Raw genomic sequence first — 21,806 nt, forward strand, 5'->3', positions numbered from 1 at the left:
ATAAGAATCTTATCCTCATCTCCTTTCACCAGACCCGTCTAGACAAGATGAAAACTATTCAGTGGGGATTCTACCTTCCCCTGCAGCACACTCTGAAACTAAACTCCCTCTTGAAAACTTGTATACCGGCCACTTAGTGCCTTTATAAGCCCCCACCCCCTACCATTTTACGTAGCCAATGTCTACATTTCCTGACCCTATCAACCCTTCATACAGAGGGGATAGGTTTGATCCTTAATGTGAAGACTCCTTCCCTCTCAATTGGTATTTTGAGCTACTACATTCCTGGGTTCCTGATGTGGCCAGAATTCCTGCAACATGGAGTCTTTCTCCTCATGGCTTCAACTGTCTGTTCTGTAGATCTGCCCTTTAAGTTTCTAAGTTTTTCTCTGGTTCTCTTGTTTCATAGGCTACAACTTCTACCTCTGTTACACCTTAGAGAGCTCTTCTACCTTGTCAGCTGTAACTACTAACAAGGTAGAAGAGAACTCTAAGGTGTGGTGCTGTGGGTTAATGTGCTAGACTGCGAAGTCATTTGAACTGCAAGCTTGGTGGTTCAAGCTCACCAAATGCTCCTTGGAAACTCTATACAGGTTTGCTATGTGTTGGAACTAGCTCAATGACACTCAACAACAACAACATACTTAGTTAGTAATTATTTATTTATTTTTTTTCCCAGTTCAAATGATTAGTGTGATTTCTATCTCTTGACTAGATTCTGACTGGTACAGTATCTTTGATCAGTTCTGGAAAATTCTCTGTCTTTTTCTCTCCCAGTATTACTCAGCTCTATTCTATTTCTTCTCTCTATAAAGAATTCATCCGATACAAGTTTGACCTTTTCACTCTGTACTCTATGCCTCTTAACATTTTCTTTAATATTTTCTTTTCCTCTCCGTGGTGCATTTTGAGTAATTTCTTTTAGACTATATTCCCATTTACAAATCCCTCTTCAATTATATCTAATATTCTGCTAAATATTTTTATTATATCTCAAATTTCAATTATTTTATTTTCATGGCTTGTTCTTTTTGGTTCTTTTTCAAGTATGTTTGAACATTCTTTATAGTTTCTTGTTCCCTGCAGATATTTTTTGATTTGCCTTTTATGTCTTTAAGAATGCGAAGGAAAATGATTTTATAGCCTGTGTCTGATCATTCCAATATCTGAGTCTTTGGTGTCTGTTTCTGAAATAGATTCCTTATGTTGATTACCCTTCATGGTACTTTATATTCTTATGAAAATATTCATTTTTTTTACAGTATACTCTCCTTTATTTTGTAAAATACGTGTAGAAATGCTTTGAGTCTTAGGATGTAAGAATTTTCTTCAGATATACTTGTATTAGTTTCTTCCAGGCACCTAAGGACATTATATTTCTGGGATCACTTTAAACAAAACTCTTGGCATGAGGTGTTTGGGATTACCTATGAAATGTAAATTTGGGTTCAAAATCCACACAAGAGCCAGCTTGTAGTTACTGCTGCTCAGATTATTTTTTTACCTTCTGTTTAGTTTAGTGCCAAGGCATCTTTTCTTGTAGTCCTCTCAGGGTGGGGATGTGGGGTGGACTCCCTTCTAGCTTGCCTTTACACTAAGGGTATAAAATCCTTAGTGTAATTCATTTTTATGGAGAAATTTATAGGTTTCCCACCTTAGGAAGGTCCTGAGGTGTTCTCTCCCCCCCCCCATTTTCCCCCTATAACTTATGAAGCCATGAAAACAGTACTCAAATTTGTCAGATTTGGCACTGTCGTTAGGATAAAAAAATTCATTGCTCTATTTGCCTTTCTGGGTTCCACATTTTTAGACTGATAAATCCTTATTATCTTGCAACATTAAGAAGAGCCACATATATATTTAAAGCTATTTTCAGGAAGAATCTATTACTGAAAGTTAGTTAACCATATTAAAAACTGATGTGTCAATATGTGAAATTCCTTCTCTAACAACTACAATCAATGCTGCATTTACTTTTGGCTTATATAGTATACTCCTGGTGTGGTGCTGTGGGATAATGCACTGGACTGCAAGGTCAGTTTGAATTGCAAAGTCGGTGGATCAAATTCATCAACTGCTCCTTGGAAACCATGTATAGGATCACTATGAGTTGGAACCATCTTGACTGCACTTAACAACAACAACAACTAAATGGAATCCTGGTGTGGTGATTTAGGATCAGCACTGGACTGCAAACTACACGGTCAGCAGTTTACAACCAGCAGTTGCTCCTTGGAAACCCTCTACAGGGTCGCTATGAATCAGAACTGACAATAACAACGATGTAACAATAACAACAACTAACAACAGCCTCTGGAGTCTTGAGTGTGGTATTTTGGGAAAGTATGCCCTAAGACCTTTATGCACTGCGGACTGTAGAACTATTTTCTGATAAAGTGGTGGCCTGAGGTAAAAAAAACCAAAGGGTTTACCAGCAGACCAACCACACGGGAAAAACAACTACCAGTGGACCAAATTCCCAGGCTACTTGGATCTGATATACCTTCTTCCTCCTCCTCCCCTCTTTCCTTCTTTCTCTATTTCTTCCTTCATACGTACATTTGTATATTCAAAATTATAACAGAGGACCATTGTGAGGGAGATTTCTATCTTCAGTGAAACTGGGTTCTGACCATACATCTTGAGAGCTTTTGGGAAAGGTGGGGGAAACTAGTGACAGGATAAGGACAAAAGGCACTCCAATATCAAGATCACACATAAACTGTCCCTAAAAAAACTGTTCTGGACTCAACTCCAACCCATAGCAACCCTCTAGGACAGAGTAGAGCTGCTCCACAGGGTTTCCAAGGTTGTCGTCTTTATCAAGGCAGATTACATCTTTCTCCAATGAATAAACTATATAATCATTAAAACAACAACAACAAACACCTCTTTATTGTGACTTCAGTTAAGATTTACAGAGCAGATCATCAATTTTACTTTCACTAAATCACATGCTTCACTTAATTTCAATCATTGCAAGCCCTCAATGTGACATCTCACTTTTATCTCACTTCCTCCCTGTGATTCCTGTTTTCATTTCTTCTTGTTTCCCAATCTTTCTGAATTGTGTCTGTGGGTAACTTCTGCCCTTTTGACCTTGAATAGTTGACCATTCCATGGTGTGCATACCTCAGTAGTCTTGCTGACCCCTTGTTATCTATCTACTAATTGGCTGAAAATGAGGCCAAGATGATGTGTTCAGTTGTAGACTGGAAGGGTGACCAAAGGCCATAGTCTTGCATTCCTCCAGCCTCTTTCTGACCAGTAAGCCTTGTCTTTTTTGGATTTTAGAACTTTGTTCCACATTTCCCCACCTCTATCCAAGACTTTCTAATGTGATTCCTTTTGGAATAGTTGGTGGTGTTAGCTGGGACCAACTAGTTCTTCTGATCTCAGGGTCAGTCACGGTGTCTGACGTTCTATTAGTCCGTTGGACTGATTGATTCCCATTGTCTTCAATTTTCATCACTCTACTTTCCTCCTCATAGAAAGAGACCGGTAGTAATAACTTAGATTGCCACTCATAAGCTTTTAAGATCCCAGTTTCTATTAACAAAAGTAGGATACAGAACACTGTGTTTGTGGATTATATATGATCACTATTTCTTAATCTCCTTGGTAAATTGATCCATGGTTGGGAATAGGGTCATTTCACAAGGTAATAATTAAATTTATAGGAAGGATCCTTTAAATTTCTCAATATTTTGGATTATGCTTGTTGTTGTGAAGTGCCGTCAAGTCAGTTCTGACTCATAGTGACCTTGTATAGGACTTCTGAGGAGCAGCTGGTAGGTTTGGACTGCCAACCTTATAAGATTCAAACCAACCTTACGATCCAGTGCTTTATCCCACAGCACCACATCAGGACTCTGGACTGTGCTTAGAAGAGATATTTTATCTCTATTTTACACACCAAGTCTTCAAAGTTAGTTTTTCTGACTGCCTAGTATCAAGCAAGTTCATGTTGACAAACTGGGACAGCAAGTGTTGTCTTTAGACTTTAAATTCTCTGTAGTGTATTATCAGGGCTCATAGGAGAAGCAGGTCATGTCAGTATTGTAGCAGCAGGACCACTCACATAGATACCTGACTTTGCTTCTACTTCCTTCAAATCTGTGATTGGGCTTTTGGAGATCCAAGAGTTGCAGTAATCTGAGAAAATCTGCCAGTTGCATTTTACCTCCTGCAATGGGCAATGAAAATACCAATCAGATCTCCTTCATTCCTTACATCAGCATTGACTTGTCAGATAAATGACTGCCCCAGTCTAGATTAGGTTGATTGTCTCTGAAAGGAATTGGGATTTGGGTACATAGACCTAGTCAGTCAACTGTGAGTAGATGATCTAGAAGGTTCTATAAGTTCTGGTGTAGGGCCACCATTTATAATTGTCATCCTGGAGCCACATGTAGTACAATGAGGGCTAAGGAAACAGAGACAGAACAAGAGAAAGAAGAGGAAGAAATTATTTGCCTAATGGTTTTTTGAAGTGTTCATGAGACCTAGTTATATACCTGTAATTTGTTTCTGTTATATTCTCATCTATTTGGTATGAGATTACGTTAATCCATTTTGGTGCCTCGTAGCCAAATGAATCCTTATTAAGTCATCAACCATGGAATATTGAACACATGCTGAAATTTGAGGGCCTGCCTCACTGACAATATTGAGGGGTTCTATGGGCAAAGGGTCGCTATGGGTTGAAATTGACTCGATGGTACTTAACAACAACAATGAGCAAAACACTGAATGGTGCAGAAAGCATCAAAAGAAGATGTAAGGAATACACAGAGTCACGGTACCAAAAAGAAATGGTCGATGTTCAACCATTTCAAGAGGTTGCATATGATCATGAGTCAATGGTACTGAAAGAAGTCCAAGGTGCATTGAAGGCATCGACAAAGAACTAGGTGCTGGAAGTGATGGAATACAAATTGAAATCTGTCAACAAACTGATGCAACACTGGAGGCACTCACTCATCTATGCCAAGAAATTTGGAAGACAACTATCTGGCCAACTGACTGGAAGAGATCTATATTTGTGCCCATTCCAAAAAGAGGTGACCCAATGATATTCAGAAATCATCAGACAATATCATTAATAACACATGCAAGTAAAATTTTACTAAAGATAATTCAAAAACGGTTGCAGCCATACATTGACAGAGAGCTTCCAGAGGTTCAAGTCAGTTTCAAAAGAGGATGTGGAATGAGGGAGATCACTGCTGACTTCAGATTGAGCTTGGCTAAAAGCAGAGAATACAAGAAGGATGTTTACCTATGCTTTATTGAATATGCAAAGGCTGTTGATTGTATGGATCATGACAAGCTATGGTCAATATTACCAAGTATGAGTATTCTGGAACACTTAACTGTGCTCATGAAGAACCTGAACATAGACAAGAGACAGTAGTTCAAACAGAACAAGGGAACACTGAATGGTTTAAACTTAGGAAAGGTGTGTGCTAGGGTTGCATTCTTTCACCATACTTATTCAATCTGTATGCTGAGCAAATAATCCTAGAATCTGGATTATATGAAGATAAACGTAACATAAGATTGGAGGAAGACTCATTAACAACCTGCAACATGCAGATGACACAACTTTGCTTGCTGAAAGCAAAGAAGATTTAAAATACTTACTGATGAAGAGCAAAGATCATAGTCTTCAGTATAGGTTGCCCCTCAATGTAAAGAAAACAAAAACCGTCACCACTTGACCAATAAACAACATCCACATAAATGGAGAAAAGTTTGAAGTTGTCAAAGACTTCATTTTGCCGGTATCAACCATCAACACTCATGGAAGCAGCAGTCAAGAAATCAAGTTCCCCATTGTACTAGGCAAATCTGCTGTATCAGACCTTTTTAAAATGTTGAAGAGCAAAGATGTCAGTTTGAGGAGTAAGGTATGCCTGAGTTAAGCCATGATATTTTCAGTAACCTTATATGCATGCAAAAGTTGGACAGTGAATAAGGAAGACCGTAGAAGAATTGATGCATTTGAGTTATCGTGTTGGAGGAGAATATTGAAAGTCCCATGGACTGCCAAAAGAACAAACCAATCTGGGTTGGAGGAAGTACAGCCAGAGTGCTCCTTAAAAGCCAGGATTGACAGACTTTGTATCTCTTACTTTGAACATATTGTCAGGAGGGACCAGTCCTTGGAGAAGGATGCCATGTTTGGTAAAGCAGAGCATCAAAGAAAAAGAGGAAGAATCCAGTGAGATGGACTGACACACAGTGGCAGCAGCAATGGGCTCAAATGTAGCAATGATCATAAGGTTGATGCAAGACAGGCAGCATTTTGTTCTGTGTTGTTCATGTTGTTGCTAACAACAACAACTCAGCCAAGATGCAATATGACAATAAACAACAATGTTTTGGATATCTACTAGGTACCCACTCCCCTTTATGTACAATAGGATATATAAAGAAGATTGACCGTGGGCTTTACTCTAAAAGAGTTTATGATTTAATTGGTTTATTATACATGTAATAGTCACATTACGAAACAAAACTGACACAAAAAGGAGCACATATATGTTACCACGAAATCAAATGTTTGGCTGCATGGGACTAGTTCTAAGGACAATATGAGTTCAGAAAAGTGAATGTAAGGAATTCTTATATGAAGTTGAGGACTTGAAGTACACTTTGAAAAAACAGTCAGGATTTTGGGAAAGTTGGGGTGCTTGCTAGATGCTTAGAAATGGCAGGTGGTAGGTGAAGTTGCAGAGGTATGGTCCAGGGATGGAGAGGGTATAAAGTGTAGGGGAGGGATTAGAGGGTTGTGTCTCCACTTTGAGAAAGCTCTTTCAGGTTTGAAAAAATTCTCCTGCCCTGACTCTATGAAGACCTCATTTGAGATTCCTTCTTTGGCCAACATTCCTCAGCCCTGAACCCATTTCCTACCCTTGTCTGTCTCCTCTTTTCTCTTCTTTCTCTATAGTTGTAAATTTAGAACATTTCTTATAATTCCATTTCCTGGAAGAAACATTGCAAGAAGAAGAACGATGGTACTTTTGGGAAATGACCCATCTCTCTGAACCGAGGAGCTCTTCTATGAACGTACTAGCCTAATGATTCCTCCAATCAGCAATACTTTGTGACTGACCTTAAACCCTTGGCCAAGCGTTGCATGCAGCTCATGACCCTGCCCTGCCACTCTCCCTCCTCCTCAGTTCCCTTCTCCAGAAATTTCAAAACTTAGGAATTTCATAACTTAGGAATGTCATAATCTAAAACAGCTAGAACATCTTTTGGTAGGCTTCCCTCAGTTAGAGTTTAACCAAACATCTGTCTCTAAGGAGAAGGGCTGAATTGTGGGAAGACTGGTGGCCTGAGCCTCAGGAGAAGATATTCTGCAGACCGACTCCCTGACTTTTGAAGGAGAGGGCAGGAGGTCAGTGGATCTGAGGCACAACTGTGAGGCACTATGGAATCTGGCTTCACCACCAAGGACACCTATCTGAGACATTTTAACCCTAGGGATTACCTAGAAAAATATTACAGCTTTGCTTCCAGACAGTCTGCAGAAAACCAGATTGTTAGGCATCTTCTGGAAAATCTTTTCAAGATATTCTGTGTGGGTAAGTCTGTGTATTGTCTGTCTTCCCCTACGATGTGAGTCCTATAGCCAGAATCTCAGGGGATGATGGTTTCATCTGTTCAGTTATCATTATTTGACATGCCCTTGGGCATCCTCTATTTATTTAACTTAACTAAAAACTAACATTGATGTCAATATTTTACAGTTTACAAAGCACTTTTTACAGATATTTTCTCATTTGGTTATGTCAAAGGGTCATGCAAGAGGGCCTGAGTTCTGACCCTGTTTCTACAATGATTTGCTAGGTGACTAGGATAAGTCATTGAATCTCAATGGGCTACTTAAGAAATGAAGACCCTAATACTTATTCTGTTCCCAGCTCAAAGCAATATTGTGCATATGCAAGAAAATAAAAGACACACGCACACTATATAAAGGCATGAGTGCTTTTGGGAGAAAGACATCGGATAGTATTTAAAAAAAAAAAAATTTAACTTTCCCCCCAAATGGCGCTTAATCGTTTTAATATCCTGTTTAGCAGACTTTCTGAGCCAAGGGTCTGTATTCCAGATGGAGTTCTTCCCTTCATACCCTGTTTCTTCTAGAGCCTTAAAATATATGCCAGCAATGCTGAATTGGAGAATGGAAAATGAAAAGACGTTTTAAAAACACTTTAGGTGAGGAGTGAGTTGTTGTTGTTAAGTGTTGTTGAGTCAGTTCCGACCCATAGCAACCCTACACAGGATTTCTGAGGAGCGGCTGGCTGGTGAGCTTGAACTGCCAAACCTGAGGTGCAAACTGACTTTGTAGTGCAGCGCATTGACCCACACCAGGACTCCACTGAAGTGAGTAGAGAGGTGGTAAATTCAACTCTGTCCCGGGTTATAAGACACCTAACTCCTTTCCTCTTCTCTCCTCCGGGGCAGATGGTGTGAAGGGAGACCTCCTGATTGATATTGGCTCTGGCCCCACCATCTACCAGCTCCTCTCTGCTTGTGAATCCTTCAAAGAGATTATCGCCAGCGACTACACGGACCAGAACCTGAAGGAGTTGGAGAGGTGGCTGAAGAAGGAGCCAGGGGCCTTCGACTGGTCTCCGGTAGTGAACTACGTGTGTGATCTTGAGGGAAACAGGTAGAGAAACTGGTGTCTGCGTCCTGGCTTTCTGAGGGTGCCCAGGGACTGTTTGTTTTTCTGAGTCAAGAATTACTTTTAGGGTTCAAGTAGAAAAAAACCCAAAAGAAACGGAGCGATCAAACTGAAAGAGAAATCCAAATGGAGAATGAGAGAGCTAGAAAGAGACAAAGAGATAATAGAATGTGTGTGTGTGTGTGTGTGTGTGTGCATATGTGTCCATGCACAGAAAGCTAGAGATAAAGGGAAATCCAAGTGGAGAATGAGAGACTTAAAGAGAAAGAGAGAAATGTGTGAATTTTACATTTTTCTTATCTTTCCTTCCACCATGGTTCAGTTTTCGTATACTCTCTCTTTCCTTATCCAGACACAAATCCACCTTCTTTTATCATTTCTTCCTTTTGCTTACATATTGCACACTCTGTATATTGCATTTCCAAATACAACATGCCCGGCATTTCCTTTCTGGTCTTTTCATTTACAATAGAAAGGGTATATATTTTTTTATTAACATATCCCAGGCTTTGGTTAGAAGAAATCTCTGATTTTCTGGCAAGACCATTTACCTGAAGAAACAATTATTAGCACAATTTAGCCCATGATTTAAGAAACTAGCATTCATTCATTCATTTATCTAATAAGCCTATCTTGAGTCCCTATGATGTGCCACATTATTAGCTATTAGGATAATGGTGAATAAGACAGAATGGGAAATCCTGGTATGGTGCTGCTGGATAAACCACTGGATCACAAGGTCAGTTTGAACTACAAGGTCAGCAGTTCAAGCTCACTAGCCGCTCCTTGGAAACCCTATACAGGGTTGCTATGTGTCAGAACTGACTTGACAGCACTTGACAACAACAAGAGTACAAAATGGGTCCTTCGCCTCCTTTTGTTCACATCTGGAAAAACAGGTAGATACCATATCCCTTAGGGCAGCTAACAGAGTCCTAGAGAGTTCTGGTGTGGTGCTGTGGGATAATGCACTGGACTGCAAGGTAGGTTTGACCCATAAGGTAGGCTGTTCAAACAACTCACCAACCACTCCTCAGAAACCCTATACAGGGTCACTATGAGTAGAAACTGACTCGACAGCACTTAACAACAACAATGGAGTCCTGGAGTCCTGGTATGGCACGGTACGATAAACACTGGACTGCAAGGTCTATATGAATCACAAGGTTGGTGGTTCAAAATTACCAGCTGCTCCTTGGAAACCCTTTACAGGGTCGCTATGAGTGGGAACCAGCTCCATGGCACTTAGCAACAACAACCACAGAGTCTTGGTGTGGCACTGTAGGATAAACACGGGACTGCTAAGCGTAAGGTTGGTGGTTCAAACCCACTGGCAGCTCCTCACAAACTCTATGCAGACAGAACAGAATCTATGGCACTTAGCAACAACAATCAGGTGTTATGAGAAGGCATCAAAGGTATAATGAGGAAGACCGTTGTTTGTAACTCAGTTTGCATTTACAAAGATTACTCTGGTGGCTGTTGGGTGAATGGATTGGAAGAGCTTAGTGGAGAACAATATATGAAGAAAGGAGGCAATATGAATCCAGGTGAGATACGATGGCAAGTTGGATGAGGGTCATGAAGAAAGGTAGATTGTTTTAAGATGCATTTTTGAGATAGGATGGATAAGAGTTGATACCGAATGGTTTTGGGGAGCAAGGAGAGGCAAGAGTCAAGGATGATTCCCTGTCTCTGAACTTGAACAAGGAGGATTATGGTCATATTCCGGGATCCCAGTAATCAAGGTAAAATTACGTAGTCTTGATAGATCCCTGAGGAATGTTCTAATTGGCCTGCCTCCACTGTCTTCATCTAGTTGTTGTTGTTAAGTACCATCAAGTCAGTTCCGACAGATAGCGACATTGTATAGGGTGTCCAAGAAGCAGCTGGTAGATTTGAACTGCCGACCGTGTAGTTCAAACCGACCTTGCAGTCGAGTGTATTTACCTAAACCAGGACCCCCTCTTCATCTAGAGTGATGGTCAAGTCATGTTTCTATAAATGCACGTCATTTGATTCCCATCTATTTGCCAACTTTTGTTTATGCCGAGTCAGTTTCTCTTTAGAAATTGACTCTAAAGTGTTCTTCTATTTATTTAACCCTCTGATTTTCTTGTAATGGGTTTCTGACTTCTAGTAGCCTTCTTCCTCGTAAGGTTATTAGAAATATTCTACATTTTCTACTCTTTTCTTTTCTTTTTTTTAATCTGTTCTTGATTCACTGTCATATTTCTAGTAAATGTGGATTAACAAATGTGATTTATCAAGGTGATTCACTGGTAGTATAATTCCTTATAAAAAACAAAAAACAAAACATGAATAAACTTGGGGTTTTATATTCTGCTCCCAATTAACCTTTTGGGTATCAGGCAGAGTCACTAACTTCCACTAGGTTTGTTGTTGTTAAGTGCCGTTGAGTCAGTTACGACCTGTTTAGGGTTTCTGAGGAGTGGATGGTGAGCTTGAACCACCGAGCTTGCAGATCAAACCGACTTTGCAGTCCAACGCATTAACCCACAGTGCCACACAGGATTCCTCTACTGGGTTTACCCTCATCTTTTTTGTGTTTTACCAGGCCAAGTTTCCCGATTGCTATAGATCCTTTCTGTAATTTTGTTTTTATTGAGGTATAAGCTACATGTAATAAAATTCACAGGTCTTACATGTTTAGTTTGGAAAAAGTATCATGCCCATGAAATTATCACCTAAAATAAGATGGGAACTACTTCTATCACACCATCTGTTTGGACATTTGCTTCCTCTTAGTAATCTTATTTACAATTATTTGGATACCTATTTTGGTCATTTTACATGATTTTTCCAGTTGAAGTCCTTTTATTCTGATTCATCTCTTAGTCAACTGAATAGGTCTTCATATATGTATAAAGAATAATACATAAGTGGTATATTTTCCAAGGCCACATATATATGGGAATGCTTAGCACTGTAAAATAGCTTAATATTATTTCATTTTAGCCTGAAATTTAATAAGAAGTTAATTAACAATGTTTTCATATGTCATTTTAACCTGGAAACCTCTTTCTTAAAATTTCATGTTGGCTATAAGCTTCAAGGAAGAGTCCTGGTGGAACAGTGGGTAAGCACTTGACTGCTAACAGAAAGATAAGCAGTGTGAACCCACCATTCACTCCAAGAGAGAAAAGATCTAGTGAGCTGTCCCCATAAAGATAACTCTAGGAAACTCTATGGGGCAGTTCTCTGTCTTATCGGGTTGTGAGTTGGAATTGACTCAATGGCACACATAAACTTAGTTTTCAGGAGATTCCTTGGTGGCACAAATGGCTAAGTGCTTGCCTACTAACAGAAAGATTGGTAGTTTGAACCCACCCAGAGGTGCCTTGGAAGAAAGACCTGGCAATTTGTTTCCAAAAGAAACAAAACTCTATGGGGTACAGTTCTGCAACATATGGGGTTGCCATGAGTCGCAATTAACTTGACAGCCATTGGCTATAATAGTCAAACTGCAAATAAATTCTGCAAAATCAAAGTCATTTTAACCTTCTCTTTTCTATTGCCCATGTGATTCTCCAGATTGAAATTCCATAGGTGGGAAAAACAAAAGTGTAGCTATGAGGATTTGGACAATGTCCAATATTATTAAATCAGTAAGAAAGTTCCCAGGATTGGTAGAATTTCAGGGAAAGTTTGTGGGGGGAAAAAAAAAAATTCTCACTCACTGTCAGAAAACACACTTTCCAAAGTCCAAATCATGTGTCAAGAAGACTTTGGAATGTTGGTCTTAATTTCCCTAGCCATCACAACCCTTTCCATCTCATTCAAAAAGGAACCCTTAAAATCTAGCAGGATACTAAAAGCATTACTTATCGCATGCTAGAATCATCAGCTTGGAACAATTGGTTCTTGAGACACCGTCCATTCCCAATCACTCTGTTAGAATGAGGAACTGTATTTTGGGCAGCAAAACAATCGGCATTCTCAGCCTTATCCTTACACTAGATCCTGTGGCTTCAACTGTTTTGAGAATGATAGTGATCCCATTCAACTTGCACCTTCAGATACCTCTATCAACCCACAGCCTATTTCCCCCACGATTATTTCTTCTTTATCTGAAGCTATTTCTTGTGCCGACTGCTGCCAAAGCTAATTTGAGCTGCCTCCTGTTACCTTGCCTTTGGATTCTGACTCATACATTCAGATGCCACTCATTTTTACAACGATCCCCAAAGTTATAAACACTGGTACCAAATTGCTTGCCTCACATTGCTCATTTATCAAGTCAGAAAGTCAAACATTCAGCTTAACTACTCAAGTTTATACCATGAACAGAGGAAAATGAGCTTTCACCTTAAGAAATCCTAGTATTAATGCTTTTGCATTAATTAGCCTTTGGTTTCTGGAACTTGGAACACATTGTCTAGCCATGTGGTTCCCCAGAGAAGCAGCCTCAGTATCATCTGTGAACTTGTCAGAAATGCAGATTCTCAGGCCTCTGGATTTGAACAGCATCTACAGGGAGTTGTATGGACTCCTGGTGTGGTGTTGAGGGTTAATGCACTGAATTGCAAGGTTGGTTTGAACTGCAAGGTCGACAGTTCAAGCTCACCAGCTGCTCCTTGGAAACCTTATACAGGGTCGCTGTGAATCAGAGCCTACTCAACAGCACTTAACAACAACAGCAACAGGGAGTTGTGTGTACATTACGGTTTGAGAAGCACTGGTGGCAAAAGCATAGCTTTGCAGCGCTTACGGCAGGGCACCAGGGCACATGGGAAGGAGTTACAAGTGTGTTCTCTGAGCTGTTCCCCTCCACCTTCAGGAACCCCTCCTGACTGCCTCCTACAGAGAGTGGCTCTCCAGTTCCTCCATGTACTGCACAGGAGAAAGACCCGCACCTGTAGAGGCCACAGCGCTCTGAAGAATTTACTCTCTACACAAAGATTTACCATCATCATCTTTTGTACTTTGTCCAGAATAGACACAGTTGTGTTAAATATATTCTGTGAACTCGTTAATTGCCTCTATTCCAAACCATCTCTGGTGTTTGGGGGCTTGTAAAACAATATTGATTTTCTTTTTCAAAATCAGGATCTTGATGTGAATGATGACTATTTCAGAGGATGTTGTTGCTGTGTGCTGTGGAATTGATTCTGACTCATAGCTATCCTATGGGAGGGAATAGAATTGCCTATAGTTTCCTAGGCTGCAGTCTTTATGGGAGCAGATTGCCAGCTCTTTCCTCCCATGGAGCAACTGGGTGGGTTCAAGCTGCCCACCTTTAGGCACTGCCAGAGTTAGATATCTCATAAATAGGTGCTCTCATTGCTGTATGTCTCTATATGTTTCAACAGGACAGGTTGAGAACGTTTCCACTAGTCATTTCCTGCACATCACAAACATTCCCACTTGTGTGTCTCAAAGTACCTCAAACTTAAGAGTGTCCAAATAGAACCTGTGGTCTTCTGCAAATCTATTCCCTTTCTGTCTGGTATTCCTTACCTCTTTAAATGACACCATCACCTAATTTATTGGACAAACTGGAAAACTTGAAGTCAGTCTTATCATCTCGCTCGCTAACAAGTTCCACATCTAATATCACACCAAGCTTTGTCCATTTTACTGTCCTGAATTCCTCTTGAATCTGTATTTACCCTCATGTTGGGCCAAGCTATCATTCTCTCCTTCCTAACTGTCCTCCACCTCTACTCTTGCTCCACCACTCATGTCTTCTTGGCACTTCAGCCTGAGTGATCAGCAGAACATGCAAATCGGATCATGTCACTCCTTTGCTTAGCACCCCAGGGGCTTCTCATTGCTTTTAGGATAAAACAAAGACTCTCAACATGGACCACAAACCTGCATATTCTGGCCCCTGCCAACAGCACTTGTTTTAATCTCCATCATGTTCACTTGGTTTTCTAAGATGGATCCACATTAGCCATTCTCCTCTCCATATTCCTTTCCTTCTTGTCCCATGGCCTTTGCACATCCTATTTCTTTTACTAGAATACCCTCTTTCCCTCCACATCTGCTTTGGGCTAGTTAATTCCTTCTTGCTATTGTTAAGTGCCATCAAGTCAGTTCTGACTCATAGTATTTCTGAGGAGTGGCTGGTGGGTTTGAACTACTGACATTGTAGTTATCGGTCCAATGTTTATCTTACAGTGCCACATCAGGACCTCTATTCCTTTTAAGGTATTCTCTGCTTATCTGATTCATTTTCAGAAAAGTCTTCACTGACTCTAAACCAAGTCAAGTTCCAAACTCCTCCCATAGTATTACACGTTCCTTTCCTTCCTAGCCTTTAACATAGCTTGAATTTTCACTTGTGTGGATAATTCTTGATTTGTTCTTCCTCCCCCACCGGACTGTAATACCCATGAAGACAGGATATGTCTCTCATTTTGTTCATACTGCCTTTCAAGTGCACAACACACTTCCTGGCACATAGCAGAGGTTCAAATAATATTTGTAAAATAAACAAATGCCTGCATTGAGCATTCCAGATTCTTCCTCTTAGAATATCTTTTGCCCAGTTCAGATGTGATCTGTGCTAAGGACTTTTCAATGGTTATTTTTCCTCCTATGATTCTTACATTGACATTCAAGCTTATTTAGCCTTTTATTTCTTTGACACATTTTGATGATTCTCCCTTAGGAGTTGCCTGCTAGAATCTCTGAGCTAGGACTGGAGGGACATAGGTTCTCCAGCAGATTCTAATCTGCCAGTTGCCTTGCAGAGACATGGCCAGAGGAAACTGCTCTGCATCTTAGGATAATTAACTGGGCTCTGGGAAGACACACTGGTAGAAAGTGTTCTTCACAGAAGATCTACTCTTCATCTTTTGATTGTCTTGCCCTCATCCCAGTTCCTTCTGCTTCTTTGTTGTTGTTGTTGTGTGCCACTGAGTTGATTCAGACTCATAGTGAATCTGTATGGGATTTCCAAGAGCAGCTGGTGGGTTTGAACTGCTGGCCTTGCAGTTAGCAGTCCAAGGCTTATCCTACAGTGCTACACTTTAGACCGATTATTTACAGAGGGAACAGCTTCCTTATTTTGCATACTGATTGACTCATTTGAAAGAGTAGATCTTTAGAATTGGAGAAATTGCTGTCAGTCCTCTGTAAAACTGCCTAACACTTTTCTGGGGTGTGTTTATTACCTACCCTTGAGCTAAATGTGAGGCTGAGTAGTAATGACCTGTGTCTCCAGGCGAGTCCATTTCCCTGCAGGTGCACTTGGAGGCCCCTGAGAAGCCCTAAGGTGTAATCTTTGCACAGCCGCCTTGGCAGCTGAGTTCCCCAATGTTTGCTGTACATTTAAAGACAAGCAGGTATCGATGACAGTGGGTGATTCTAACAAATTTCCTTCTAAAATTGGCACATTCTCGGTTAACTTTTGAGACCTCACAGTGTGTCTCACAGTTTGGGGACAATTTTTGTCATCATCAGGCCGGCAAGTACTAGTTCTCTGGTGACGTTTGTGGGCGTCTCTAGAAGAGCTTAATACACAAAAGGATATGGAGGTCCATTCTGGTTCTGATGTAATCGCTTAAACACACATGCCTACAATGTGTTCCCCCGCCCCTTAGAGAGGACCCTAACACACTTAAAACAGCCTTATGCTGTCCTTTCTCTAATTTAAAAAAATAGAGGGACACTTAAGCTTTCCAGATGTGCAGATGCGTTCTTTCTTTTTCTTTTTTTTTTTTCTGTTCTAGATTACTTCTCTACTAAAGTCCGTATTCTTCACAGACTTTCATTGTGTTATTATTTTTTATTCTTAAAATATTCTGTCAAATCAACCACACTCCCTCAGACTAGGTAACAGCTTTGTAAATGGTTTCCCCACCATTTAAGATGACTACTGACCCCAGTTTGCCCAGGCCTGAGATGGGTTCCTACCTAGTATGTAGACTTTTGGTACTAATACTGGAAAAGTCCAGACAAAGCATAACTTGTTGTTTACCCTACTAATCTCAATAAGGGGGCAAGTAGAGCCAATCAAGGGTAGTTATTATCTGGTACGAATTCGAGGAAACCTTACTCATCTTTCAGTTTTTCATATAACAGCTTTATTGAGATATAATCCGTGTATCATCCAATTCACCAATTTAAATCATAGAATCCACTGGTTTTTACTATCTCCATAGAGTTGTGCAACTCTCACTGCAGCCAATTTTAGAATATCTTTGTTCATCCGGGAAGATATCCTGTACTCATTAGCACTTACTCCATATTGCTCCCAACCACCCTTCACTATGGTGTGGTGCTGTAGGATCAGCACTGGGCTATGAACCACAAGGTTGGTAGTTCAAACCTACCACATGCTTCTTGGAAACCCTATACAGGGTCTCTATGAGTCAGAATCGACTCAATGGCACTTAACAAGAACAGCAACAACCCCTACTACCACCCTCAACCCAGCAACCACGAATCTTTCAGTCTCTTTAACTTTGCAATTTAAGTTTAATTATAATTATGTACTATATGGGCTTTATTGACTTAACATAGTCTTTTCAAGGTTCATGCATGTTATAGTGTGAATCAGTACTTTACTTCATTTCTTCGCTAAATAATCATTGCATTATATGGAATTTTGCTTATCTACTCATCAGTTGAAGGAGCTTTGGTAGCTTAGTGGGTTAGGCTTTGGGCTGCTAACCAAAAGGTCAACAGTTTGAATCTACCAGCCACTCATAGGGAGAAAGCTGGGGCTTTCTGCCCCTGTAAACATTTACAGCCTCGGAAACATTATACAGGATCACCATGAGCCGGAACTGACTTCATGACAATCAATCACCACCACCATGACACTCAACCACAAACATACGGTTTGTCGTTGATTCCACTTTTTTAACTACTATGAATAACGTTGTTATGGACACTGGTGTGCAACTTTTTGTGTGGACATATATTTTATTTCTCCTTGGTACTGACTTAGTTACCTAATGTGGCTATAACATAAGTACCACATTGGGTGGTTTTAAAGAACTGAAATTTATTTTCTCACAGTTCTGGAGGTTTAAACTCCAAATTAAGTTCTTGACCTTGTGGATTCCTTCCTTGTAAGTAGTCTTGGTGTTTCTGGGTTCCTTGGTGGTTCTTGCTGGAACATTCTGTCTATTCTAACCTTTACATAGCTCAGAAGTGATTAGGACTAAGTCTTTGCTTCACTGGCATGACTCATTACCACAACAAAAGAAAACTCTATTTCCAAACAGGACCACATTCACAGGTACAAGAGTCTAGAATTCCACACATATTTTGGGGGAGACACAATTCAAATTATAGCAGTTATATATGAAAGTAGAATTGGCACTATGAGATCAGCACTGGACTGCTAACCAAAAGGTGGGCAGTTCAAACCCACTAGCTGCTCTTTGGAAACCCTATACAGGGTCACTATGAATCTGAACCAACTCTATGGCACTTAGCAATAACAGCATGGTAACTGTATGTTTAAGTTTTGAGGAACTGCCAGACTGTTTTCCAAAGTAGCTGTACCATTTTACATTCCCACTAGAAATGTTTTTCTTTACATTCTGACAACACTTGTTACTATTTCACTACTTACCAAAAGGTTGGCAGCAGAAATTCACCAGTCACTCTTCAGAATAAAGATGAGACTGTCTGCTCTCACAGTGATTTATAGTCTCAGAAACCCTATATGATAGGGTCAGTATGAGATGGAATTGACTTCATGGAATGGATTTGGTGTTTGGTATCATAATTGATATAAAATGGTATCTCATTGTGATTTTGCTTTTGGATTGCCCTGATGGTTAATGATGTTGAACATCTTTTTCCATGATTATTCCTAAGCTTTTTAAATGAAGAATTATAAAATACATAAAGGCTGTTTACAAATCACCAATTATATACACTGGGCTGAGATTTTAACTAAATATTTACATTGGATGTTTACAACTCATTTGTACTCTCTCAGATCATTCTGCCTACAAGTAAATCTGCATGCTTTATTTCAACCACTGACGTTTCCTCCATACCAAAAATGGTCTCAGTGAATATGTACCTCTCTTACTTTGATGCTGAGCCATCTCTGCTGTCTCCTTCAAGCCTTGTTGCCCATGTGACCATCTCCTGGAGGCTGTTCTCTGAGTGAAACCTGGGTCTACATCTCGAGCTCTTTGTTCACTAACATCCTCAAAGGGCTTGATGCCAATTATTACTCCAGTTCAGGCTGTACCTACTGGCACTGTGCACAGCGGTTGTTTCTTCTCTCTTGGTGCCATTTCTTTCTCCATTGTTTCCTCTCTCCAATTTCCCTTGTGCTTTCTATGTGCTTATTTCATTTTGCTCATTCCTTAGTCTGTTTCTCAAATCCAAATGGATCCAGGACACTCTAGTTCATCTCCTGTTCCCATCTTCTCTTTCCCTTCCATTAATTAATTTTTCTTTTATAAAACGCCACTGACTTGATAGAAGAAGACAGTGAGGCTCCTAAGAAAATAATCACGTCAGGAAAACATATGCTCTAGTTGCAGTATTTTCTAAAGTCTGAGAAAGTGGAATGACGTGTTTTCTTCTCTCCCGAAGGGCCCTAGGCAGTGATCACCAATTTCTAAAAATGTTATGAATAATAATGTTACCACCCCCTCACCCATTTCATTGACCAGCAACTACCACAATGATGCCATTTCAGCATTTAAAACTCGTTACCTGTGTTGTGTGCTAAAGAGCCACTACCTTGCAATTCAGCAGAGTGGATCGGGCTTGTGATAATGACAGTTGACATTTCTTGAGTATTTACTCTAAGCAATGGAGGATTTCATGTGGCGCAGTGTGCTGTAGTCAGCTAGGTATGCTTACTATTATCATTATTGTTGTTAAGCGTTGTCAAGTTGGTTTCAACTCATAGCGACCCTATATAAGGGTGTCCAAGGAGTGGCTGGTGGGTTTGAACCACTGACCTTGAGGTTCAAGTGCTTCATCCCACAGCACCATACATCATCATTACCATGTTATAATTCACTTCATGAAGAGTTTTAGCCCAGCACAACCTAATATGGTCACATGCTGCTATCAAAACAAGCCCTCATGTCTTCTTTTCTTCCCTTGTGATGGAATCCCGAGTGGTGTAGTTAGCACATTTGGTTACTACCCAAAGTATCTTGGAAGAATGACGTGGTCATCTATTACCATCAACCCAGCCATTGAAATCCTGTGGAGCACAGTTCTACCCTGATACTATACATGAGTTGGAGTGAACTCAGTGACAACTGGTTTTTAAATGGGTTAACATTTCTGCCGTAACCAAAGACACATAAGATTGTCATGGCTGGGGTAACAAGCCACATTATGGGTTTGTGTGTTTCAGAGTCAAGGGGCCTGAGAAGGAGGAGAAGTTACGGCGGGCAGTCAAGCAGGTCCTGAAGTGTGATGTGACCCAGAGCCAGCCGCTGGGACCCGTCTCCCTGCCCCTGGCTGACTGCCTGCTCACCACACTGTGTCTGGATGCTGCCTGCCCAGACCTACCTACCTATCGCTCTGCCCTCAAGAACCTCAGCAGCTTGCTCAAACCAGGGGGCTTCCTGGTGATAGTGGATGCCCTAAAGAGCAGCTACTACATGATTGGAAAGCAGAGGTTCTCCAGCCTCTCTCTGAGCCGGGAGACTGTGGAGGCAGCTGTGAGAGATGCTGGCTACAGGATCGAACAATTCCACGTGATCTCTCAAAGTTACTCCTCCACCACAGCCGACAATGAAGGACTGTTCTCCCTGGTGGGGCGGAAGCTGAATGGGTCTGTGTGATGCTATGTTGTTTCTATTAAAACAATTCCTTTGACTTGCATAGTTGGCTTCCATCCTTGGTTTTAAGTGCCTCTGTCATTGCATAGAGGCTCAGTGGTGAGGGCTTGATGGTGCAGCTAGGACAAGAGTTGGAGTGGTCAGTCAGTCTAGGAACAGTTACTCTGTGATCCACTCATGCTAGAGCCAAGGGGACACAGAGATATGCACAGGGCCAGTCTTTGGGATACACTGTGATTAAAAACGAAAACACATTTTCTTAGACATTCCAGTAATGGTGGCTCAAGTCACACCTGCCTAGTAAGTGTCTCTAACTTACCCACTATACATTTCCTAGGGGGCCTGCTGCCTCCTTCTTGCCCAGGAGCAAGTTCCTCCTCTTTGACTTTTCCCTTCTTTCCCTAGAAGCGACCACAGGGCAGCTTCTGCTGCTGATTGCATCTGCCCTGGGCACAGTTGTTCTCTGCTCATTCCCACAGCGGCTGCCACCACTCTGGCCTCAGGGATCAGAGCATACCTGTCCTCTTTGCTCCTCAGTTAAAAGCATCGGGCATGTGCTCTTCTTGCTTCCCTTCAACACACCCTAGCCAAGGCTGCTATAGCTACCTGAAGAGAAGTTAAGGAGTTAACAAGAGAGGCAATACAGACACTGTTTTACAGCTGCTCTTAAAGAGGACATCTTCAGAGCTCACCTCCACAGAGGGTCCTGGAGGGTAGCCTGCTTACATAGCTTTTGGCCAAACATCTACTCACCTCAGCATGTCTACGTTATAGTTTTTAGGTCCCAGCACCATGTTTTAAAGCAGAAGTTGACAAACGATGGTCCTCAGGTCAAACTCCAGCCTGCTGCTTAATTCGTAAAGTTTTATTGAAACACAGCCATTCATTTCTGTGCTATCTATGGTTGTTTTCGTGCTACAATTGCAGAGGTGAATACCTGCACCAGGTAATGTAAGGATCTCCTCCTACACAATATTTTAAATCAAGTGCGTTATTGTTGTTAAGTGCCATCAAGTTGGTTCTGACTCACAGTGACCCTGTATAGGGTGTCCAAGGAGCAGCTGGTGAGTTTGAACCACCAACCTTGTAGTCCACTGCATTATCCTGCAGCGCTATTAATTTCTAAAAAGTGTTCTCTGTGAAAATGACAAAAATTTCCTAAATTACTGGATAGAAGTGTCAATTTTTTTTTGGTTGCTTTTATTTTATTATAGATTTTTAAAAAATGTTTTATTGTGAATTATATGATAGTTTACATGAGAGAACTTTAGTTTTACATTCATTCCATCGTATATCATTTCATTGCCATGGTTCCAATCCCCTCCATGCATCCTCAATCTACCAAAGGG

The 21,806-nt window shown here is 40.8% G+C and overlaps 1 protein-coding gene across 1 annotated transcript; it reads left to right on the forward strand.

Annotated features, from left to right (window-relative positions):
* Nucleotides 1-7,441: 7,441 nt before the first annotated feature.
* On the forward strand, nt 7,442-20,460 carry NNMT (nicotinamide N-methyltransferase). The gene is made up of 3 exons (XM_006833976.1): nt 7,442-7,595; nt 8,482-8,689; nt 20,028-20,460. The coding sequence occupies exons 1-3, from the start codon at nt 7,442-7,444 to the stop codon at nt 20,458-20,460; spliced, it is 795 nt and encodes a 264-aa protein (XP_006834039.1).
* The last annotated feature ends 1,346 nt before the right edge of the window (nt 20,461-21,806 follow it).

The sequence above is a fragment of the Chrysochloris asiatica genome, unplaced genomic scaffold (assembly GCF_000296735.1).
Source record: "Chrysochloris asiatica unplaced genomic scaffold, ChrAsi1.0 scaffold00008, whole genome shotgun sequence".
NCBI lineage: Eukaryota > Metazoa > Chordata > Mammalia > Afrosoricida > Chrysochloridae > Chrysochloris > Chrysochloris asiatica.

Bases quoted from the DNA above. Each gene is read 5' to 3' on its own strand.
- NNMT (XM_006833976.1), top strand. From the start codon at position 7,442: ATGGAATCTGGCTTCACCACCAAGGACACCTATCTGAGACATTTTAAC. The intron at 7,596-8,481 runs GTAAGTCTGTGT...CCTCCGGGGCAG, and splicing joins TTTCAAGATATTCTGTGTGG to ATGGTGTGAAGGGAGACCTC. The intron at 8,690-20,027 runs GTAGAGAAACTG...TGTGTGTTTCAG, and splicing joins TGTGATCTTGAGGGAAACAG to AGTCAAGGGGCCTGAGAAGG.